A 24,893-nucleotide genomic window follows, 5' to 3' on the forward strand; every position below is an offset into this window, starting at 1 on the left:
AAACTGCTTGTGATAGTGGGGAAATTGAATTCGAAGAACGTAAAACTATTTGATGTACACGTACATAATTAAGTCCTAAAAGAATAGATAATTTCTCTAGAAATATGTTACTGATGATATCGAATTTTGTATTAACTTACCGCCATTCGCAGGAAGCTTCCCTTTTCCACTAACCCGTTTATCACTTTATCTTCTTGATGAATATTGCTAGTGGCTTGTCTTTTGTTAAATTCTTCGGCAGTGACGCAACTTTGCATACCTGCACAATCGAAATGAGCTGACCTTTGACTTCCCTCCAGCTTTTTCTGAGAAAAGGGGGAACTCAAATAGGACAGGTTTACTTTCGATATCAACATTTCCGAGAAATCCAGGAACACATCCCCAACGCCAACTTATCCCGCTCCCCTGGGGTGGCTCTGTCGATCCCTTTAGGTGCGTGAGGGACTGGGTCCAAGGCAACAGATCTAAACAAAGATGGCGTCTGTGTTTTCTTTCCCGTCATAAATTACTATACGATGGTTGTTCTTTATTTAAAGCCGAATTGTGAGGTTACTTGTTATGGAAATCTGAATTGGTAGTTGTAAACTACAGAAGGGTGATTTTTTGTTTAATGTGAAAGTGTGAGATGGAGGAATCAAAGACGGACTCGAGGTATTCAGTAGGCCATGTCATATCTATCAGTAAGATACATTGAAAAGAGATGTCATTTGGTGGAAAATCGTTCAAGAGGGAAGAGCTTCGTATGAAACAAGAGCTTCAAAAGCTAACAAATCAATCCAAGAATGAATTTGCAGGCTTGAATCGTAATGACAAGTCCAAATTGCTTGAGAGCAGTTCCAAAGCTGTTTTGGCAAAGAAACACCAACCAACGAAACGGGGTCGTCCCACGAAAAGCAAGCGAAAAGCGACAGGTGTAGAAAACAACGATTCAGATGGTGAGGTCCCTCCTCCAAGTCCTTCTATTGACTTAGCTCCGGAGCTGAGAGCAACGCCGGACTCGGATATACATGTAAAGGCTATCCCTGAAGTGGACTCGTTTGGTGCTGAATTGAGAAGTTCAGATTTGATCTCTCGATCTACTGGAATAGTTTCTATCCGATCGAAAGTCGACTTGAATGTTGTAATGTATGGAAGGGGACTTCAAGAAGAGACTAATGCAGGGATAAATCCAAGGGAGAAGGTAATGTGAGAAATACCTGCATGTGTCTGACTATACACCACATGTATAACTGTGTAGTTGAACCCTTTTACTCCCATGACCTCATCAGTAATTTTCTTAACCGTTTGCCGTACAATTTTGATCACGTTATTGGGGAGAATTTGGTAGCGAATCAACTAATAATCCCCTAATTTTTATCTTTCTTTTTATTCTCATTGCTCATTGTAAGGGAAATTCTATCTAGATCATACATGAGAGTTTAGAGTTAATTAGGCCCAATTCACAAGCCAAAGTTCACAGGATCAATCTTGAATAAAGGGAGTGCAGTATGTTGATTAGTTTAAAAGTGTATATTAAATATGAAACAATTTAGATTTTCTTCCCACCCAGCTCAACTGAGTATGATTGGCTTTGACTCGGCTTTGATTGATCTAAATCCCAAATTTTACATGGGCTCAACCAGGTGCTCATCCATCCCACTGCAGTAGCTTGTCAGCCTCACTAAAATTCCAGTTTACCTGTGATTTAAGTGTAGCATCTAAACTGGACCAGGATTGTCACACATTATTTTGATAGCTAGCAATTAATGAAGTGTATTTCATGTTCCTGGGTGAAAAGAAGCTGCTGATTTGTGGGGTACAGTGTCTTCCCTAAGAATACAGTACAACCCAGTTTCTGTGGCCAAGGCTCAATGGTACAGCTGTAGGTTGTTTTATTTGGAGCTCACTATAATAATTAGGAGTGGGGAATAGTAAATATTGGAGACAAATTGCTAAAATATCAAGACCTCCGTATGAAAATGGGGGAGACAGATTCAACAATTCCAGTAATATGTCTCCTTTTTATTGGAATAGTTTTAATCAAAAAAATAATAATTCAGAGGTTCTATTCATTAAAAGGCTTCCACACAGAGTCAAAAGGCTTATTATAATAAATTCCAACTGAAAAGCTACATGTAGTCATTTTTACCAAGACCCTATGCTTTAAGAATAAATCAGAGACTTTTATAACTCTGGACAAACTGTTTTAAGTGCAACCTTTAAATTTTAAAAAAGGTGCACTCCTAGTGAGAATTTCAGACTTGTAACAAAGGCTGCATGAAAGTTAACAAGACCCACATGTACATGTATGTACATGTGTAGGTACTGTAACAATAATTGTAACTTTAAATTTCTCATTTGAACTGATCTAGCTTGCTTGTGAAAATAAGAAGATACATGTACAGTGTGTAAATCCAATACATCCATATTAATTATGTATATGTTTCTATTACACTTGAACCTAGCCATATCCTTTTGTAATCATTTTCATGTACCCTAACTGGAGAAATGTTACAAGTGTGGACTTAATCTTTTGTAGAAATCAACAAAACAACCACAATCAGCTCGATCCAGAAGTCCCAGAAGTCCCAGAAGTTGCACAAAATCCCCTCAGGCTCAACCCATGAACATTCAAACCAAGAAACCAGCAATAATAGGCTCTCAAAGCACTACAGTGGCAGTTCAACTTGCACCTCGCCCACCCCAAAAACAACAGACAAGCTCCAGGGCATCACACCAGGGATCAGTGAGAAGTGGTGCTTCCTCCGTCAAGTAGGTTGAAACTTGTTAGGGCTGGCTAATAGTCTTTCAAGATTTCCAGTATTAATACTTATTATTATCACTGTTATGATTATTATTATCATTATTATTGTTACATCATTATTACAGTAACTATAATACTCGACAATTTAAAAATATTGAGTGAATGTTACTTTGTATTTGACCTGTACAGCCAGTCCCACTTAAGGTGTACTGTAGGACAGGATGGGTCGATGTCCTATTCCAGGAACATTGATTAAAATTGTGTACTTACACTTAGAAATAAGAGAAAATAAGTCATGCTTCTCAATGGAGTATTAAGAAGAAAATTAAACAAGAAGAACCCACTAAAATTAACCTTGCTCCCAATGTGTCGTAATCATTAGTAGTATAACCAACTAATATCTGGTAGGCACTAGTTTGAATCCTACTGAAGCCTAAATTTTCTCAGGCTTCTTTCCTGCAATTGCTAAAATTGTAGCCTACTTGTGAGGACCAGGGTTTTATTTGGAAAGTAGCTTACATGCTTTATTCAGTATCATCAACTCAAAGACAGGGCTTGGTTAAAGCTCAAGTCATGTGCAATATGAAAATGTTTGCATTTCTGTGAGCTGTCTGTGTGTTTAAGGAAGAACTGTGTGTCAAGCACTTTGTCCTTTGCTATTGTTTTGCATGCAATATTAATCTCCATACTGCAGATTAAGGTACTCGAAATTTCTTTGAGTGTCTCGATCCTCGATTCTCGAAATCTTAATACTCGTGATCAATCATGATCAATCCACAATCCACAAACCTAGAATCTGGATCCTTGATTTCCAATGGCTTTGAGTAAGGAGGATCACATATCGAGTCAAGCGGTACTGTAAGGTACACCTTTGCTCCAACTGATACATCTGTGTGTATTGTGTTTACTTCCAACCAGGGACAAGGAAATTTTGAACCCAGGATCACCCACTGTAGATGAAGAGGAGGGTGAGGCTGACTCGACAGCTCTTGTGACTGAGGCCAATTCAGACAAGGATGACGAGCCAAAGGAGGTGGAGGTCCATCCAGGGTCAGAAGATACATCTGGTGATACACATGATCAAGATGCTCATGTAAAAGATGATGCTAGAACTGTGCATGTTGCCTTTGATTTGGTTGAAAATAGTGAACCACTTGGAAAAATCACCATTGAAAGAAATAATGAGCAGGACCCGAATGGAAAAGCTGAAAAACATTTTATCACTTCTGAAGTTTTAAAAACCTCAATTTCAGCTCCAGCACTAGCCAGTGGGAGAGTGGCTGTTGACTCTGAGGAAGATTCAGCAATTAATAGGATCCATTCAGAGATTCTTGAGCTGACTAGGAGAATCAGTCAACCTGAGGTAGGTTTATTGAACTTGATCAGAGCAACTGAAGAAGCAGAAAATGAAGCCAAGAGGCTACAGGAGTTGGCTTCTGCAGTTTCTCCATCCAGAGAAACCCTGTTACTGCGAGCATTGGCTGAGCATGGAGGCGCTGACTTCTCAATTCAGGGAGCTCTGCGGGGCTTGTCTCCACGTGATCCAAAGCGGCTGACATCTACCAGTCCCATAACACCAAAAATTCCTATTCCCACCGCTAAAACTAAGTTGCAGAGTGATGAAACAGACAAAGCCAGGGGCTCTGCTGCACAGAAAGAAAGCTCAAGCCCAAAGAAGGACAGAGCTGTGACAATGAACAGTGAGATGAGTGCTCTTGCTGAGACCAAAGGTCAACCGCTAGAGGCCGAGCTGCTGCAGACTGCTGGTAAAGAAACAGAAACAAGGAGGAGTGAAGTGACTGAGACAGACGTGTTAGGTACTGTTGCAGTAGCTATACAATCTATTAGTACAGTATGTATGAGCTAGCTGATTGTTTTCTTCATTGTGGAATGGTCATTGTTTATTTCAATGGCATTGTATTTGCATGCAATTAAAACTGTTGGTTGAAGTGCACCAAATATCCATCAATTGTCTTCAGTTGTGTTTCTTACAGCTGTGTTTGTTTATACACTACTGTGGTCCAGTAAACTTTACACAGTTTTTGCTAGCAAGCAAATTTCAATAAGGTTTGCTCACCAAAATTAATAATGCGGCCACAACCATCATCAGGTGCGCATGATCATACTTAAAAGAATGAAAATGTCTTTAAAACAGATAATTTTGTGTGTAACAATCCAAGATGTATATATGTGTAGCTAATGGGCTTTATAATAGCAATAGTATGTGAATATCTTTTTGGTGTGTGTGTCACAATGGTATCCAATGAATGAACTTTCCCCTTCGTTGGGAAATTCTACTTATCGAAGCCAAGAAAGTATCACTTAACGCCATATTAACCATGTAAGTGAAAAACTCCAATTAACTTCTACTTTCAACACACTACTGCGAAAACTTCAAAACTATACAGTTTAGTCTACGACCTCATCAGTTGATAACAAACAAAAATCTAAAAATTTAGATTTTTGTTTGTTATCAATTGACGAGGTCATAGATGAAACTAGTTTTGAAGTTTTCACAGTAGTGTGTTGAAAGTAGAAGTTAGCTGGAGTTTTTCACTTACATGGTTAATATGGTGAGCTTTCCCCTCTTGCTGTTTTAGGCTCTCCATCTCTCACACTTTTGATGCGACAAGGACTTGCCAGTCAGAAATCTATGACATCAGAACAGGCCATGGAGGTGACCCATGTAGCTTCTAAGGATAAATATAATTATTAATTTTATCACTGTGCATACTCTATAGTAATTTTGGTATACTTGCCAAGTCTTCACTGAAATCTTGAACATGCTAAACTTTGACTTTCAATTCTCAAACTGACAAGCATATTACTTACACAGATGGTCAAAGGAAGGCAAAGCCTGTTTATGAGCTAAGTAGCCCATTGGGCCAATGCTTAAATCCGGTTACCATAGCATGAAGTGACTAAGAGTATTTCTAACCCCCCCCCCCCCGATGGAATGCTAGTCCATCGCAGGGCTACCCCTGGCATTAAATTCACTGGTACCCATTTATACACCGGCTGGGCCGAGTTGTTCAAAGCTGGGTTAAGATAACCCAGGGTTAGTGTGAAATTTGATTTCAGATCAGAAAGCTTTAAAAAGAAATTCAACTTAATTCCATTTGTCTACAATTTGATGATTGAACTCTTAAAAGAATTGGGAAAATTATCCTTATAAAGGTTTTTGAACAGAGAAATCTAGAAATCTGGATTAAAAATTTAACCCTTTAATTTTGCCTTTGAACAACTGCATGGGCCCTGGGTGCACTGAGTCTAAGTAAAGTGTCTTTCCCAAGAACACTGCACATTTCTTTTTTCCCTTTTATTTTTTTTCACTTGTACAATGGACTTTGCCATAGAGGAGGGAATGGTAGAAGAATGAAATCTGCAGTAATTGCTATGATGTAATCACAGGCCCTCGTGATCAAAAAAATATGTATTAACTATATAACAAGTTTACAGACCACAAGCTGGGCCACCTTGAAGACTTAACTTTGGTGGGCCCCTCTCCTGAATGAAGTAAACAAGAAAGAGGGAGAGAAAAAAAAAAAAGAGAGAGAATCTACATGTACCAGCAGTTGTGTCTCACTGGTATGAGAAAAGAGGAGTTGGTAGGGGGATTCCCTAGAAGCATAGAAGTTTATTACATGGACAAATGGGGCTTTGATCCATGAACAGACAACAAGTTTTTTTTTAGACAACCCTACACGTATGCTACCCCTTTAATGGTTGAATGTTTTACCATTTTAAATGAATGCGGTTTTGTGTTTTGCATAGTGCCTATCACTCCCATCTGAAGTGGTTCCAGAAGACATTGTTAGTATTAAAGGCCAACAGGTTGAAATGGTATCCAAACAGTCTTCTGCACTGGCAACTGTTCCAGATTCAGAGAAACAGTGGATTGATCTCAAACAAGACAAGACTGTGGTGTTTTTGGAATCGTGGGAAGTGAGGGAAAAGGAGAATGACCTCAAGGTTCATATGTATATGTGCATTAATCATCTTCTCTATTAGGTTTTTCACAGCAGATGCATGTGGTTTGAAGTAAAAGAATCAGTTTTGATTCATCCAAGTGCACTTTTGAAACTTGGCTGAGTTTTTCGAAGAGTATAGATTAATTATGAATTTTGTCCATGCATCTGGAAAAAAAAAAAAAATCAAGAACAGAGTGTTGCTTTTCACTTGAGATGGTATGTCAGTCTGTCCCAGACAACCCTTACATGATTCAGCATCATTGTCTTACAGTTGCCATCCATACCCTTAACTTGTTTGTGCTCAACCTTTTGTTTAAATTAACTCAGTTTAGAAATTTTCATTGTTTGTGGGCCTTTTCAAAGTTACCTCTGTGCTCATTTCATGATTGACGTGGTGTTTTCCTTTAGTTCAGCTGTACTTTCTATACCCAGTCACTATAAATGACTTAATGGACCATTTGCCACAAAAAGAAAAATTCAAGTTGTGATCATCATGCATTGTTGATTATAAATTGTTGACTGTTGTATTTTTTAGCCTGTCAAGACCCACAATATCCATCATTTCTGTACCATGCCATCCAGAGTGGAGCTTCCTCCTCATATATGTAAATTGACAAGAGATGAACACACTCGCAGTAAATATCGTAAACTGACAGAGAAGACGGTAGAGGTAAGATTAACTTCTTACTTACCAAGCGTGAGAACTGTACAGGGGAATCTTGGCTTGAGGTTGTGGCAGTACAACCCAGCAAAACCCAAGCGCTAGAGCCTGCTCATAGGCTAAACAGTTGGTGGTTAGAGGTCTTATGGGGAGCAGTGGACTGCCATAACCTGCTTATAGTAAAACCCTGAGTTGAAAACATTATCTGGTATGAGGAGTTAATAACCTAAGGATACATATTATTACTATTAATGTAGAGATTATTGTCAAACTAGGTTTTACAGGAAGAAACTGGGTTAGATGAAACTGTGGAAGAGGAAACTGGAGATGACAAAGAGCCAGTTGAGCCAGAGAGACCAAGAAAAGCTGGTCAGCAGCGACGGTGGTCATTGGTGGCCCAAAGGATTTTGGATGAAGCTTTGGTGGCTGGGGATGATGAAGAGACTTTTAAAAGGTTGAAGAAAGCTTCAGATAATTTGGTGAGTCGTGGCCACTCACCCTGGAATCCTTGTGATTGAAGAGGTTACACTGTTGCATAGACAGCAGCTAATGAGGGCTTGAGTTTTGCTGGGTTTACAATTAAAACAAACAAAGGACAGAGCAGAGAAGACTTGTTCCTTTAGAAAAAGTTACAAGACAGTGTAGTACATGTATGTGGTTCAACTATTCCAGAAGGCAAAAGCTCCTCGTTCAATGTCTTTCATTCTGTTTGATATGTTAAGCTGAATTATTCACACATTTTAATTGGTTCTTATGTTTTCTGCTTTAAAAAATTTTAAAAATGTCAAATTCAGCATAGTTTGCTCTCTTTTTTTGTTTATAGTTCTCAGCTGAACAAGAACAATCACTTGACGTTGTTGGTGTTAAAATGGAACTGAAAGATGATAGCTCAAGGTAATTTGCATGGTAACCTTACTTTAACACACTATACAGTAGTTTGAGTTTTGGAGAATTTCAGCTCCATTTCAAAAACCCACTTTTGTTAAGTTGAGGGTTAACAGATATTTTTTTCATTTTCCTTCGTCAATCAGAGGACCTCTAACAAGTCATCTTATTGTTAAAAAATTTGAGCAAATTGTTTTCTTTCCTTGAAAATGTTTGTGCTTAAATTTACATGCAAGTTTCAGTGAATTTCAAATGTTTCAGATTGATTTTGAAATTTGGGCATTTTTCTCCCAATACTGGTGTAAAATAATTCAGTATTTAGCGAGTTTAATGAAACTTTTTCCTTCACCTGAAAAGGTACCTGTAGTTTACTTTTATCCCGCAACTCATGGGGCTTCTAATGAGTTTTGCAAAAGTTCATCACAGCTAAAGAGCTATTTCAGAGAGTATTGCCTCTTTACCCCTTGAACCCCAAGTGTGAATCGCTGAACTGATTTCTCCTTACAATATCACCCCAAAACACACAAGTCATTTAGGTCACGAGATGAAAGAGAAAAGATCACTAACTACATTTTAAAGAAGACTGTTAAACAAATTTTCCCTGATAGAATCTCAGGAAATGTACAGAGAACAGTACGGAGAATGTGAAAATGGAGATTAGGGTGTTAAGGTTTGATAACTGTGTGAATTACGTGTATAGACTCTACTGGACTCCAGCTCCACCCAAAATGAACCTGGCGCCCGCCACTATTAAGTCACAGCTCTACCCAGAATATCAGGGTGCATCATTGTTGCAGGAGAGCCTCGGTGCAGACCTCCGCACTGCCACAGGAATGGACAGTGAGGACAATAATGAAACTGAGGCTGAAATGGAAGCAGAAGGCATAAGAGCAAGGTACAGGTACTGTGAATGTCCCTCCCTTCCCCACCCCACCCCACCCCACCCAACCCCACCCCACCCCCTGTAGGAGGATCCTTGGTGTCTGTTAAGAGGGGGGGGGGGGGTTCTAGCTTTGCCTTCATGTTTTCCCACTGGGAATCCTTCTTCAGAGTGAGTAGAACTAAATGCCTTTTTTCGGGCCGGATCTGGCTTTTTGGGAAAGATAAAATGAGCTACTGTAGATGAGTTGTAAAGATACTGCAACTAGTTCTTTGTGATTTTTTTACTCATTGGAGCCTAATGGAGTCTTGCTTAGTGGTACAAAAAGACGTTCAATAATGTGGCATGATGAAATATTGATAAGTAGTTTTTTAGAGAAGCTTTTCAAGATAAAAATTAGTGATAATAATTTTGAACGACGTTTCGACCTCGCTGAGGTCATTTTCAAGCTGATGAAAAGGAAAATTGTTACATATATGTACTAAATTCAAGACGTGGGAATGATAAAGGCGATAAAATATGGAAATATGTAAACGCTAGGCGTAAAATAGAAGTGATAAAATTGCAAATCAGACAATACGAATAAATTAATATGAGAGTTGACGAAAGTAAATTATTATAAGAATAGCTTTGCGCGGATTGAGTCTGACTGTTTGTTCAAGCTTGGCTTAATTTCTTTTATAAAAAAGCATCTCGTAAATTAGGCAGTCCAGTTTACTTTTGCATTTCTTCAGGATTTTGAAATTGTGATGCAAGTCACTTGGGGTATGCCCATGCCGCTCTTTAATGTGGTTCCCGATTGAAGACTGAGACGCTTTGTGTTCTTTAGCACGTTGGTAGAGGTGCCGGCATGTGTAGCCGACATAGTCTTCATCGCACAGACCACACTTAAAATAATACACAACGCGCTGCTGATTGGTGATGTTGAGGAGTAGAGCTGATGGTAGAGCTGTTGAATATTGCCACAAAGCACCAGTTATTCCAGTTCGAGGGCAACTTGTACAAACAAATCGATGGCGTTGCCATGGGATCGCCACTTGGGCCCCTAATGGCCAATGCATTCATGTGCATTATTACACGACTCAGGCAGTCAGAGGGCCAATAACTAAAATCAACCAATCAAAATGCTCTATTGCCGGTCAATATTCTCTCAGTATTGGACCGGGCACTGTCCCGAATGGTCCCGAATGATACCGCACTTGTGTCCCTTTGAACTTCAGTCGTATAATAAATCTCTTATTAACCAAGCTTGCTCGGAACCGTACTGGAAGAATATCGGCCCTCGGTCTTTTTTGTACGGACCTCGCTGCGCTCGTTCCGTACTGTCAAGACCTCGGGCCGATATTCTCCCAGTACGGCCCTCGCGCTTGGTTAAAATTGAAGATCGACTCGAGGAATAAGGCAAAATGCCCGAATTCTACAAACGGTACGTAGACGACACACTAAGCATAATGGCGGACACCGAAACAGCTAAAAAGTTCCCAGCCACACCGAACGAAAGTCATCGTTTAATCACGCACGGAGTTCCCCAAGGTTCGGTTCTAGGACCTACATTATTCAACATCCATATCAACGGTATCACCGACACTTGCACAGATAGCGAAGTAGTACTATACGCCGACGACACAGAAATCCACGCCAGCGCAAAAGATGTAAGTGCTGCAGAAAAACGTGTCAACAAAGATCTAGAAAGTACTGCAACATGGTGATATCAGAACGGTTTAATCAGTAATCGCAAGAAATGCAAGGTTATGTTGATTGGATCAAAGCACGCTGTTAAAAACACCCGAGCGTCACAGATTATCCTCAATGGAAAACCAATGGAACAGTCAGATTACTTTAAGTACTTAGGAATTTACCTCGATCATTGTCTGACATGGAGCAAACATGTGGCCTATATACAATCTAGGGTTTACCCTAAACTAAAACTGCTTAACAGAATTTCATCCTTTCTTAGTCGCGATATTTTGCTCAGAATCTACAAGCAGATTGTATTACCTTCGTTAGACTATGGTTGTGTTGTATGGGGCGAATGTAGCAAAGAGAATGCCCAACGTTTAGAGCGCCTGCAAAACCAAGCAATGCGAATAATATTGCATGCTGACCGTAAGACATGTACTCAGGAGATGCGCGCCAAATTACAACTATTATCACTTTACAGTAGACGCCTTTTCATCAAGCTACAGTATGTTTACAAGATAATGAACAACATCAACTGCCCTAAGCAGTTGACAGGGTACTTAGTGAAACGATCACAGAGACACTGTCGAGCCTTTAGAGATCCAACATTATTAGATCTACCACAAGTTAAGACCAAATGTGGACAGACCTCGTTTAAGTTTTCGGCAGCGAGTGCCTGGAACAAACTGCCAAGAGAGATTCGCGAGCTCACAACACTCGCACAATTTAAAGGCAGAACTTTCACGTACCTCGTAAACACGGACAGCGTAAATCGTATTTGTACAAGTTAAACGTAATTTTTATATATAATTTATACATTTTAGATTTGTAATTGTAATTCTTATTGCTTGTAATTCTTTTTAACTGGTCACCGATTAATACCAGTCGATCTATATCTTGATCGACTGACCGGTTTCTTACCAGGATAAATAAAGTTGTCATTATTATTATTATTATTATCATTATTATTATTATTATTATTATTATTATTATTATTATTATTACTATCCTTCGGTCAGTTTCACCATGGAACTGGCCGTCAACGGCAAATCGTCTTTTCTGGGAACTGTAATCATGCAACGAAATTGCCGTCTGGAAACGAAGGTGTACAAGAAGCCATCTGCTACTTGTCTGTTATTGCATTATCAGAGTCACGTCAACGTAAGATATAAACAATCATTGCTTAAAACAATGCTAAATCGTCATCCAACCGGCAATTTTTTCACCAAGAGTGCGAACGTCTCACCGAAACCTTCTCGCGACTCAAGTACCCAACTCAACTACTGCATTCGACCATTAATGATTTCATCACGAAAAAAGTGTCTGGGGATCCAGGAATCAATCAAACGTCTGACGAGAAAAAATCACCCGTGCGAATTATACTTCCTTTTAAGGACCAAACATCAGCAAATTCCATACGAAGGCAACTTGGCGACCTAAGCCGAAAAAATTGGAACTGACATTTCTCCTGTGTACACTAACAGAAAGATCGGATGAGTTAAAACCAACGGAAAAGAAGCCCAACATCATCAATCAGCAGCGCGTTGTCACGGTATTAAGTGTGGTCTGTGCGATGCAGACTATGTCGGCTACACATGCCGGCACCTCTACCAACGTGCTAAAGAACACAAAGCGTCTCAGTCTTCAATCGGGAACCACATTAAAGAGCGGCATGGGCATACCCCAAGTGACTTGCATCACAATTTCAAAATCCTGAAGAAATGCAAAAGTAAACTGGACTGCCTAATTTACGAGATGTTTTTTTATAAAAGAAATTAAGCCAAGCTTGAACAAACAGTCAGACTCAATCCGCGCAAAGCTATTTTTATAATAATTTACTTTCGTCAACTCTCATATTAATTTATTCGTATTGTCTCCTTTGCAATTTTATCACTTCTATTTTACGCCTAGCGTTTACATATTTCCATATTTTATCGCCTTTATCATTCCCACGTCTTGAATTTAGTACATATATGTAAAAATTTTCCTTTTCATCAGCTTGAAAATGACCTCAGTGAGGTCGAAACGTCGTTCAAAATTATTATCACTAATTTTTATCTTGAAATGATGAAATATAGTTGGGATTTGTCGTCATAAATGAGGTCAGGCCGTGGATCGTCTCCTTTACAAAATTGGGTTGTCTTGTCACGCAACGCTTAGGAGAGATCTGTTGCGTGACAATACCAAACAACAACAGCAAGTAGACGAGGACTTGCGTGACATCAATTCAACCAAAAAACCTGATCTGAGCTACATTTCCCTCGGGTTTACTGCATGTATCACCACCCGCTGTGTACAGTCAAGACTTGACAGATGTGTATCAGTAACTGTTTTTCCTTTAACAGAGTTCTTAGCCGAGCACACGAGTCCATGACAGATCTAAGAAAGCTTGTGGCTGAATCGGTAGAACATAGACCAAAAACTAATTTAGGAGGGGAGGGACGTGCTGATCGCTTCAGTGTGCAGCTTGAAGGAAAGGGCGAGACTGAGAAACAAGGTGAGGAATGATAAAAACCACAACAGGATTTTCTTGTTATCCAGGTAATATTTCGACACCCGATTGAAACTTGCTCTAATCTTGGACTGTTCATGCAGGCAGCCCGAGCAGATTTGTGTCTGTGCTTGACAAGAGAAGGCATGACAATAAAGAAGACGACTCAGACGAAAGAGATGAAGAGGAAACTGTAGCTGAACACGAAGAGGAGAAGGGATTCGCCATCTTTAGGTATATCCATTTTCCATTGACAAAAGTCTTTATTACAAGTGTTACTGTACGTGTATCTTGGGTACAGAATACTTTTTTGTACTTTGACTTTGATCTTGGAATATTGTTTGACGATTCGATTCAGAGAGTTCAGATTTCCAGAAAGATGTCATAGGCGCAAATTTATATCTGGGGTCCTTAAGATAAAACGTACCTGAAATTCTAACCAAAAAAAAAATAGAAGAAGAAAATAATTAGGGGCATTGAAACAATTTCATCACCCTCAAAAAGGACACGACACATAACTTAAGAAACAAATCTTTTCATCGCCTCAAAGTTAATAAAGCCCATTTTAAAGATTCTCATGTAAATCATTTAGTTTTTGAGTACAAGGCAGTGTGGTAGGTGCAGAATGTTTTGTATGTTTTTCCATTTTTTTACCTGTTTTGCTACTTTTAGACGTTTAAGTTTTTAACGTAAGATATGTAATTTTTATCTTGTGAAGAAATACAGACTACTACTAAATAAATGCTTTCCTTTTATGATAGATCGGCGTCACATCCTTTGTTATCTATTGGTGACAAGGACCTGAAAGTTCAAGCAGGTTATGACGTCAGCATGAATGAGGTATACTGTAGATACATGGTTATGAAGTTTATGGTCATTCATCGCAGAATTTAAAGTAGAAATCACTCAAAGCTCAAACCACAGATGTTGCTTCTGTAATTTAGAGGCTCCAATAATTTACGTCAAGTGGCCGGTTAATGCAGGTTAAGAGTCGGGCAGCCGTAGTTTTTAGAGTTAATATTTTAAAGCTATGCGATAACATGTCTTTGGTGGAACTGTGACAAATCTAGAGTCCTCTTACGTAGTTGTAAGATTTACGTGTAATGCATACGACTTCTTCGCATGTTGCAAGCTGGAGATGAAAGTGGAAACGTCACAAGCTCTATCACAATCTGACTTCACTGCAAGGCAAAGAGCAATTTATCTTAACATTTCGCATTAAAAAATTATCCACATATTTAACCGTGTATAGCCTAACATCATTGTGCATATTCTCCATTTTGCTCATTTCCCTATGGTGCTGTCAAGGAGAATTTGTTTAACAGTCGAGGGCTAGTTTAGTTGATGATTATTTCTTTGATTCTCATTACCGTAATGGTTGATTGAGCAGTGACACTATAAGGAGAAATTAGATGCCAGTCACTCTTAGGGCTTAAAAGGATAAGGACCTAAGCAATTGAGTTTTTAGTAATTTCACTCATATTTCCTGACACAAATGAAGCTGAAGACGTTATTTAGTCGACATAGTTGGCGCCCAAATACTGGAGCATCATGCAGTGGCGAAGTGGCAGGCCTTTTTGAGTGCGGGGTAGCAATCCGCCATCGCACAAGTCAGGAGAACTGCTATAACCGTCTGTACGTTTTAAAAGAGCGCCCTCGATGTAGGAGACTGCTATGCAACCTCGTTTCCAGGTTCCTTTCTTCTTCCCCCCCCCCCCCCTCGAAGACAAACTTTCGGGGGAGAGAGAGAGAGAGGACTTTGACAACGGTGTTAACTGCTATGCCGGGACTGGCTTCTACGAAACCACGATATGACTCATTTATGCCGTGGTTTTGTGAAATTTACTTTTACTTTACTTTTGCGTTATTGTGCTTTGAATGCAGTTGAATTACCAGCGTGAACAAGTCGCTACCATTAAAGACAGACAGCAAGAAAAACAGGAAACTGAAGACAGCAACCCCCCTCAGGTATAAGTACAAAGTATTACGCCATTACGTTCTCGAAGTCGTTGTGAGTTTTTCTCTAATCGGTCAAAAAAAAAACTTGGTATCTTAAAAGTTATGATGACGTTTTGAAGTCATCTGATCGTTTTATGTTGTTAGTGAAAAGACTGTTGGGGTCACAAAAACCATTTGGAGCGCTCATGATTTCAGGATCGTGAAAAAAAAAATCATAAATCACAAAGGACACTCAAAGTAAAGGAATATATCTCAAGGGGTTTGAGATAACTCAAAGTAAAAACAAGCCAACTACCTGAAGCGAATGAAATCCATAGAGACCAAGGCATGATTGGTTAACGTTTTGCCGGCATCTGATTAGTGAAGGAGTTGGCGCAATTTCCCTCGACCAATCAGGGAACGAAGGAATAAAAACTCATAGTGATAGAGCTCTGTAGTATTCAAATGATCCTCTCGCATTGGAAGTCAATTTTCTGTAGTCCCCCCTTTATACTCTGTTAACACGACTGACCCCCCCGTTCTCCCGCAAAAACCATGTGACACTCCCCCCCAAAAAAAGCACTCCAACAACTCCCCCCTCCATAGCCTAAGGACATGAAAGAAATCATATATAATGATCTGCAAAGAATCTCAGTTGCCGCATAGTTTTTTTTTTATTCGAGTGAAACTTGCAGAACACTGACTTTGCTACCAAAATTATGTAACCAGTAAATTTCTTTGCTTTCGTAAAGGAAAAGTCATCCTCAGCCGCAACGAAAACTACTCACCCCGAGAACAGTACTGTTTTGGGTAAGTTGCTTTAGCATATGTGAACAACAAAATTTTCCTTATTTCTAGAGCTCACTTTGGAAAAGAGTAATAGCCTGGGAACGTAAGTGGGCGCGCAATTGCTTATGGGATTTTTGAGGGGTTGGGGGGGGGGTGGGGGACGCTTAAAGCGTTCATGTTAAATCATACGTTGGTACACAGTTCATAATTTGAGGTTGTTGTTTTTTTGTTTTTAAGACTTGTCTCACGAGTTTGATACTGATGAGGGAAGGACCGAGGCAGGTGATAGCATGTCGATACAAACAGGCACAACTGGTCAAACAGGCACAACAAGCCGTAGGTATATCGAGTCCGATGTAGTTTTGATGAAGAATTTTCAGGGTGAGGGGAGTGGTATGGAATTGTCGGGGTATGTTGGGAGGGAATGGGAGAGAGTAGAAGGGAAAGAGATGGGTCATAATGGATGGAGACAAAATGGCATTTCCAACAGTAGAGCATCGCGGGACAAGCAGAAATAGCTATGAAGGGAAAGAGTAAAACTGAGTGGAATGGGATGCAAAAGGACACGATGAAGTGGGATGTAAATTTTATTTTCATCGGTTTGATTTAAAGGAAGTTCAATCAGCGACGCAGAGTGAAGAAGAAGACAAATAAAGAGTTGGTATGTTGAAGCCTTATTTTAAATTTGGTCATTTGAATGTTTCTTCTATAAATTCTTACGTTCTTTGTTTTTTATTCATTCGTTTACTTATTTACTTGTTTATTTATTCGGTTCGTTTTTGATTAATTAGGAAAGAGAACGGGCGATAAGAGAATTCTTGAATCAACCGGCAAGGAGATTAACCAGGTACTGTAAAATCTCGTACACAAAGCTTTCACGGCTGAGTGGTTGTAAGTTTCACGGTAGGATCTGGGTACGAGGTAAGAGTGATTTAGCACCGCGTTTACGTGAAACGGTAAACGTCAGCTTGCGTGAAAACGGTAAACGTTTCGCGTGAAATAGTGTGAACCTTGCTGCTTTAGCTTCGCGCGAGCTCTGTCATGATGGTTTTGAAGACGCTTTTGTCTGACTTACAAGGAATAGTTTTGTGCCCTTTATTCGGTAATGAACTTCTACTCTGTGAACGAAAAAATGAAGAAAATCTTACGTACACAGCAAACAGGTTACTTTAACGTAGAAACGGCAAAGCACAACCAGCAAACGTGAAAAAATGGTGGGAAAATAAGGTCACTCTTGCCGTTCACGTTTCACGCAAACGCGGTGCAAAATCTCTCTATTAGGTACTGTATTTAACGTGATATTCCACAAAATTAATAGCTAAAAAACTCAGGTTTCTGTTTCTTTTTTAGTTTTGTGCATGTCATCTTTGAACCTGTTATGCTTGACACAGAGAAAGCTTCGGTCGATGAGCGTGCAATTTTCACTAGGACTACATCTCGCATTAAACGAAATCCACCCATCCAAATGAACTGAAGGGCGGAGTGTTTAAGCGAATAATGTTTGAATGATCAACTTTGCATTTTTCTGTCGCAGGAACGCACTTCAGAACCAATAGCTCGAGTGGAAATTCTAATTCTCCCAGCGATCGCATTCATGTGAAAGAGTACACGCTTTTGCGTGTAGTGATTGACAAATAGACGAATTAAAGTGCATGCGAGATAGAATAAATATATGAAGTTCATATATTTTGAACTGCGGTATTAGATACGTATGCACGATCCCCGCTGTAGATAGCGCTATTTATGCAATAGCGAAAATCAGACCTGAAAAAAAAATCAGGCCTGTATGGGACTCGAACCACTGACCTCTGCGATATTAGTGCAGCGCTCTACCAATTGAGCTAACAAGCCAACTGGGAGCAGGCCGTTAAGTTGGTTCGTAATAAACCCGTGAAAGTGATAAATGAGATAGAATAAATATATGAAGTTCATATATTTTGAACTGCGGTATTAGATACGTGTGCACGATCCTCGCAGTAGATAGCACTTTTAATGCAATAGCGAAAATCAGACCTGAAAAAAAAAAAAAAAAAAAAAAAATCAGTCCTGTACGGGACTCGAACCACTGACCTCTGCGGTACTAGTGCAGCGTATCTAATACCGCAGTTCAAAATATATGAACTTCATATATTTATTCTATCTCATTTATCACTTTCACGGGTTTATTTTCACGGGTTTATTACGAACCAACTTAACGGCCTGCTCCCAGTTGGCTTGTTAGCTCAATTGGTAGAGCGCTGCACTAGTATAGCAGAGGTCAGTGGTTCGAGTACCGTACAGGCCTGATTTTTTTTTTCAGGTCTGATTTTCGCTATTGCATAAATAGCGCTATCTACTGCGAGGATCGTGCATACGTATGTAAAGTGTTGAAGTTGTTGTAAACTGTTGAAGTTTATCTTTTTTTTAGGGGGGGGGACACATAGTTTTTATGAGGGAACGGAACGGAGGGGATATCATTAGATCACTACAGAGCCTTATAGGAGGAGGGTCAGGCAATGAATAACGACCGGTCCCCAGGTTTAATAGGTCCTGTCCAGTCGTCCCAGACTGGTTTCAGAAGGACTTGAGCTAAAACACAATATTTTGTTTCTGTTACAGACGTACGTCACTCACTGATATGAGATTTTTAGCCGAAGAAACAACCACAGAGGGAATGGAAAGCATTAGTACAAGGTAACCTGATTGAAAGGGAAAACTTACTCTACACAGTTTTGCTTTTTAATCGGACAAATCTTTTGTTGGAAAAAATGATTGTCACGAAAATTGAAAAAGCTCTAAAAACTTTATTCGAAAGAAAAGTAAACCGTGTTTCCACTCTCTTCCACAGGGCTGAACTGATAAGAGTTAGTAGCGAACCTGCAATTTTTGACTTCGACAACGTTTTCAAAAACGAGTTCATTGGGTATGTATATTTGAGTAGAAAAAGTTTTCATTTTTTTCCTTTGCATAATGTAGTTCAAACTGAGCTTGCAGGTGAAGCACAACGAGTAGGCTTTAAGTAAAGAGTCTTAGGTGCGGCATAGAAGAAATGTTTCATAGCTAAATATTTTAGTCTTATAGAGCTCATCAGATCGCCGTCCAGGGGCCCGTTTCTCGATGGACCCGGTAACTCGACGGGCCCGTAAAGCTGTTCTGTTTTCATTCAAGATGGGGGTTTGAAAAGTATTGAAAATTGTGTAATAAAACTATCAGCTAAAGAAACAAAATTGGACTGGTTAGGGTGCCACAACCTGCTTTTCTATTCTTTAAGTCCAGATTTAAAAGGAAAGCCTCGGGCCAGTCAGGTTACAGGGACTTTCGAGAAACGAGCCCCAGGACTGTACGCTAATACTTTGCGAAACATCACCGAAATGATTTCTGTAACTTGCTTACGACATCTATGGAGAAATACTCTTATCGAGGTTGATGCAGTAAAAATCATGATAAACTTTGGCAAAGATGTTTCTTTTTTTATGACCTCAACGATGCAACGTTGGGTACAGATGCGACTTGATGGTGGCTAGAGCCAGGTTCATTCTAGTTGGAGCTGACGTCTAGTAGAGTCTATACACGCAATGCACACAGTTATTAAACCTTTACACATTAATGTCAGTATGCATATTCACCATACTGTTCTCCATTCATTTCCTAAGGTACTACCAAGGAGAATTTGTTTAACAATTGAGCGCGTCTTTACAATTGAATTAGTGATTATTTCCTTTATTCTTGTGACCTTAGGGCGTGATTCAGGGGTAATAAGAAAGTTAAATGCTAGTCACTCTCTCAAATTTACCCCAACAGATCAGACGAAGAAAACTTTGATGAAGTACGTGAACGTCTCTGGTATGTTTGGTTCGACGAAGTTTATCCCCCTACACCTGCTGTGCCTGAAATAAAATGTGAGTTGTTCAACTGGTTGATTTACGTTCTTAAACATGTATTTGTGCACGATCCTCACAGTAAAGAGCACTATTTAAGCAATAGTGAAAATTAGACCTGAAAAAATTCAGGCCTGTACGGGATTCGAACCACTGACCTCTGCGATACTAGTGCAGCGCTCTACCAATTGAGCGAACAAGCCAACTGGGAGCAGGTCATCAAATTAGTCCGACATAAACCCTTTAAACATGTTATATATCATTGCCTCAGGCGTTTTAACCATTTAACTTCCAAGATGTGATTGTTAATTCTCCCCTCTAGCTGCTACACATTTCCTTACAAATTCATGAGAATTCGGTGTTAGATCAAAGTAACACCTTTTACCCGATAACTTTGAATACCCTCATTACCTGTTTGCTGGATAATGTACGGAAACTATAAGGAGAAGTTTTACGTTGATCACTTCTGGGAGTAAAAACGTTAATAAAAGCCGGTTACTGGCGGTCATCCTACTGCTGTTCGTTTAGCCTGCGAGTGCTCAGCGGGTTCTTTTGTTTTGGGGGTTTTGCAGGGGTTTTCACACGAGTGAGCTACGACTCCTCAAATTTCAATTTTTTTTCTGGGGGAGGATACCCCAAGCCTCCCCCCTTATAACCCTTTCGGTAGCCGCCCATGGAAAAAGTTATTGAAACCCCACTTACTTTTCAGTTGACGTCGGTGAAGCAACAGGACATGCCAGACATCTGTTGCATCTGTTGCATCTGAGCCCAGTAAAACGTATCGGTTACATCGTAGATCGGCACTAGTCCCGTAGTGGCAAGGTGTCCTGCGGAGTACAGGATATCATGTTTTTCGAATCATTTTCAACTATCAATTTGTTAGTAGCTGCCATATGCTTCCGAAAATGTAAAGTTACTTCTTCAGTTTTATTCGTCATGATAGCATCTACACTTTCTTCAATAGAGGAGCTCCAGCGCGGCAGGCGCGTAAGCGGTGTTACTAACTAATGAAGGAAATCTGGTAAGTCGGTGAACCAACTGGAGCTCCACTAGAAGGCTCGGCTAAACTTATCTTTTAATTTCCTTTTTCACTAAAAAATTCCTTTTTTTAATTGTTTTTGTTTGTATGTTTTTTTCTCTAGTTGATCTGCAGAGTTTTGCATCTCCCAGACCACCAACACCAAGGTGAGGCAAAACTACGCATCATTTAAATCAGTGTTTTCGATCATGTGGTGTAGAATGAAAACCAAAGTAATCACATAGACCAATCAGATGAAAGGAAAATATCAGGAGCAAGCAATGAAAACTTAAAGTAAAAACACGTAGACTTCTTCAAGCGCGGGAAAACGCAACTGACCAACTTGCTATTGGTTTAAGTTTAGTATCTGATTGGTTTAGAAATGGCGCGAGTTTACTGGACCAATCACCTAGCCAGATAAAGCAAAACCAAAGGAATCCCGGATTACGTTCGACGTTGAATTTAAATTGGCTTCAAAAAATGGGAGACGAGCTGAATGAATGGTGTAGCTGGCTAGGCTCCACATAAAGAAAACCTGGTGAAGTTAGGGAACCTTTAATGATGTATTTAAGTCTCACAAACACCTTTATGTTCTTCTGGCGGTGCTGCTTCGAAAATAGTGCAAACGTTTGGGGAGTAAGAGTAAATTGGTTTTTTTTCCCACAATAATTTTCTACTATTATCATGCGGATAAAATTGAGTTCTATTTGATTTTTGTAGCAAGTCCTCAGCGGTTGTTATTGACAATAATATCTTGGACGATATACAAGTTATTGAGCCGGAGATTCAAAGCTCAGACCAAGAATTGTACCAAGTAAGTTAGAACCAAGTCGTTTTCATTGTTTGCCTTCTATACAGGTATGGTGCGCTTCTTTTTCTCACTTGTTTAGCAAAAGGCAAGAGGGTGTAATGTCCAGGTGAACATTATAATGGTTGCAACGTGGTAACGACCAATGTGAGCTTTCATTTCGTAACCCTGTTTGTTTTGGATATACTTTGGTTAAGTTTGATCATCTTATTAATTTCTCTACTTCAAAAGAGCGCGGCGTTTGAGGAAAGTAAGGTCTCGCGCAACATACGTCACTAAACAGCTTTCTCGCCCAGTCCGTACATGTATTCCAGGTATAAACCTCTGTCTGCAGCGTTTTCTTGCAAACGTTTGTTGCGAAAAGCGTCCTACTGATCACGTATACAGACTGAAAGGCAGTAAAAACTGTATGAACCAGCATTTAGGTTTCGCATTTATACGAAAGTTAATTTGTCGTTACTTCTCGTCGTTTTGGCTCTTCATAATTAGTTTTTATCACTATTGTTTACCTTCGTGTTCATCTTTATTCTTTCTTCTGATTCTAACAGAAGCGCTTTGTCCTTAAATACCTCAGGCTCTTCAAGAGGAAGTTGACCGACTGACTGTTCTGTTAGACACAATCCAAGGAAAGGAATCTTTAGCCATCCATTTATGCCGACGGGGCGCTGTTTACCGAAAGGTACGATGAATCAGGCACTTGAAGCACTGAAAAGCGCTTGTGAGATCTGCTCAGTGTCTGTTATGATCATTTTAAAAAGACTCCGCATACTTAGGATATTTCGGACCTGTTTTTTTTTATTTATTCAGAATTGTCGGTTTAAGGTAGGAAATCTGCTCTTTAATTGTTTGCTGGAGGAGAAAAGCAATAAAGGGGTTTGATAAATTAAAAGGTAAAAAGAATGGTCGAGGATGAAGAAGATTACTATGGATTGTAAAAAGACATTAAGAAAAACTTATGTTCATTCTTTAAACTAGACAAGCCGTAAGGTAGCTAGCTTCCTTTCACAGTCCATAAAACTTCATGGTCTGCCATAGGTACCCGCCAATTGGGTTTGAGCTTACAGCATTTACCCCTGCTGATAAGGTATAGACTATTGACAAAAGATGGAAAATCTCCCACTGGTTATTTAATTTGATCAGACGACAGAGTTACTTCTCTCCCGCTCTTTTGAAGCCAGGTTCTCTCTGGACTTGTTAATTAAAGACCTTTCTGGATCATTTCTAGTTCCCCCCAGCATGTGTAAGGTCATTTGCTGCAGATGTGGCAACAAGAATATTATTCTGCTTCCTTAGGATCAGGAAACTTTTTTGCGCAAACCCAAAAGTTTGTTGTTTTTCAGGCGACTATCTTTTTTTTACAATAAAGAAATTCTTTACGAATGATTGTCACTCATATAGTGTCGTTGAATAATTTTATTTTATTTTTATCGGCAGCTTGGACATATAAAGAAAGCTTGGGATGACTTAAACAGGTAAAACAATGAGACAGATCTCTTTATTCTATTTCATGTTTAGTGACGCATTTTTGTCCAATCCAAGCTAGTTTTACGGTTCTATCTTTTACTGGATCAACTACGTAGTTGAAACTCGCCCCGACAAGTTTTTTTTGTTGCTATAATTACAGATCTATTGAACTGGAGCCGAAACTGCTTGACGCGTACTGGCACAGGCATCTGCTGCATCTTCTACAAGATAACAGAAAGGTACTATCAAGTGAAAGAAATTGTTGCAAATTGGTTTATGTTGTCCCCGCAATTGGCACATAATCCATCTTCGTTTGTGGATCGTCATCGTATGTATCCAAAACCGCTAGATCAGTCGTATTTTACAATTCTATACCTAAGTGTCCTTTATGCTTCTTTGGCTTACGTAGATCTAATTTTCTCTGTGCAGCAGATACTGTCAGTCAAGTTTATACGGCGCCGAGTCAAGTTTATATGGCGCCGAAACTATTCGCAACCAATTTGGTTGTTTCTTTTTGTTGTTTTATTGTTTATATCATTGCATCTTTCAGTCAGCTCTGGAGGACTTGTCTTTCATCATCAAGAACAGCAGCAGTCAAGCCCGTGCGTTTCGATCCAGGTTAGTTTCATTAGACAGACATAGACAAACAATAGGAATAGTAGAACCCAACAGCAGTTGGGTCGCTGATTATATGTAAGCTCCACTATTGCAGTTCGCTTTTGAAGCATGGAAGGAAACTTGCTGAAAGGTGCTTTGTTGGGATACTTCTGTATCGTCTGTTAACGACGTAAAAAAAAAGAACACGAGTTCCACAGAATATGGCTTACTATGGTAGTAAAACATCAATCAAATGCTAAGAATAAACGGATATGAACGAGGGCCGAGATAGAAGACAAAACAACATTATCAGTATTGTTATTATTACTGTTATTATTATTATTATTATTATTATTATTATTATTATTAATAACACACTGACTGCGAATGACAAGGGTTTTTTTTCATGGTACACAAACCGCAACGGCAAGCTCCGTTAAAACCTTTTAGAACGTGATTTGGACGGTGAAAGCGAGAAATTCAAAGAAACAATGGATCTATGAAGTTCAAATTCAAAGAAATACAGTAGAATAGGGTGGGGTGTAGACGTAGATCAGGAAGACAGGTACGCGTAGATAGAGGACGCCTTAATGTGGCAGCCGGCTGTCGTGGAACCGAAGTGATCCATCAATTTTCAAATTCCTTGGATCTCCTCCTTCATCTCCAGGCCCCCTATTACCTCGCCGTTATTGGCTTTAATTTTGCATCTGATTGTTTGAGAAGGTAGTCCGAGTTTTCTGTACCAATCACAGAGCGAAGGGAAGCAAAGTAATCGACATGTTATTTTAAACTGCTCCCAGTAACTGGGTGGTATCATTTGTGGTTCGCTCGTTGGGCATAAACCAGCATGTGTTCCTCTAAATTGCAGGGCAGAATTATATCGGCAAGAAAATGATGCAACAATGGCCATCGTCAATTACTCCCAGGTAGTAAAGTACGGCAATGATGCCATTATATTTCTATTATCCCGCCCTTATTGATTTTGATTTTATGTACAAATGGAATTAACCGAGTTTGATAATAAATATTTAGGCAATCAAGTTGAATCCTGATGATGCTGAGACGTACTACCAGAGAGCAGCCATGTTTAAAATGGTAATTATGCCGACTG

General features: G+C 39.5%; 2 protein-coding genes across 3 annotated transcripts in view; one reads left to right on the top strand and one right to left on the bottom strand.

The window, feature by feature from the left end:
* LOC111321386 (uncharacterized) overlaps positions 1-251 on the bottom strand; it is a 41,213-nt gene extending 40,962 nt beyond the window's left edge. The window contains exon 1 of the mRNA XM_022924243.2: positions 141-251. Within this exon, the coding sequence (XP_022779978.1) occupies positions 141-146 (6 nt within the window). The 5' untranslated portion in view covers positions 147-251. The remainder of the gene's footprint in view (positions 1-140) is intronic.
* Positions 252-306: 55 nt separating this feature from the next.
* Positions 307-24,893, top strand: part of LOC111321417 (uncharacterized) — a 46,656-nt gene continuing 22,069 nt past the window's right edge. The window contains exons 1-28 of one of the 2 annotated variants that reach the window (XM_088734651.1): positions 307-1,180; positions 2,519-2,751; positions 3,662-4,560; positions 5,344-5,420; positions 6,518-6,715; positions 7,250-7,384; positions 7,651-7,854; positions 8,199-8,269; positions 8,961-9,161; positions 13,166-13,317; positions 13,416-13,545; positions 14,073-14,151; positions 15,196-15,279; positions 16,002-16,059; positions 16,276-16,378; positions 16,651-16,699; positions 16,830-16,885; positions 18,637-18,711; positions 18,866-18,940; positions 19,819-19,916; positions 21,038-21,080; positions 21,634-21,727; positions 22,296-22,400; positions 23,156-23,193; positions 23,346-23,424; positions 23,736-23,803; positions 24,651-24,708; positions 24,815-24,877. In XM_088734651.1, the coding sequence (XP_088590777.1) occupies positions 701-1,180; positions 2,519-2,751; positions 3,662-4,560; positions 5,344-5,420; positions 6,518-6,715; positions 7,250-7,384; positions 7,651-7,854; positions 8,199-8,269; positions 8,961-9,161; positions 13,166-13,317; positions 13,416-13,545; positions 14,073-14,151; positions 15,196-15,279; positions 16,002-16,059; positions 16,276-16,378; positions 16,651-16,699; positions 16,830-16,885; positions 18,637-18,711; positions 18,866-18,940; positions 19,819-19,916; positions 21,038-21,080; positions 21,634-21,727; positions 22,296-22,400; positions 23,156-23,193; positions 23,346-23,424; positions 23,736-23,803; positions 24,651-24,708; positions 24,815-24,877 (4,005 nt within the window). In that variant the 5' untranslated portion in view covers positions 307-700. The remainder of the gene's footprint in view (positions 1,181-2,518; positions 2,752-3,661; positions 4,561-5,343; positions 5,421-6,517; positions 6,716-7,249; positions 7,385-7,650; positions 7,855-8,198; positions 8,270-8,960; positions 9,162-13,165; positions 13,318-13,415; positions 13,546-14,072; positions 14,152-15,195; positions 15,280-16,001; positions 16,060-16,275; positions 16,379-16,650; positions 16,700-16,829; positions 16,886-18,636; positions 18,712-18,865; positions 18,941-19,818; positions 19,917-21,037; positions 21,081-21,633; positions 21,728-22,295; positions 22,401-23,155; positions 23,194-23,345; positions 23,425-23,735; positions 23,804-24,650; positions 24,709-24,814; positions 24,878-24,893) is intronic. The other variant, XM_088734652.1, reaches the window with a different exon arrangement.

The sequence above is a fragment of the Stylophora pistillata genome, chromosome 10 (genome assembly GCF_964205215.1).
Source record: "Stylophora pistillata chromosome 10, jaStyPist1.2, whole genome shotgun sequence".
Classification (NCBI taxonomy): domain Eukaryota; kingdom Metazoa; phylum Cnidaria; class Anthozoa; order Scleractinia; family Pocilloporidae; genus Stylophora; species Stylophora pistillata.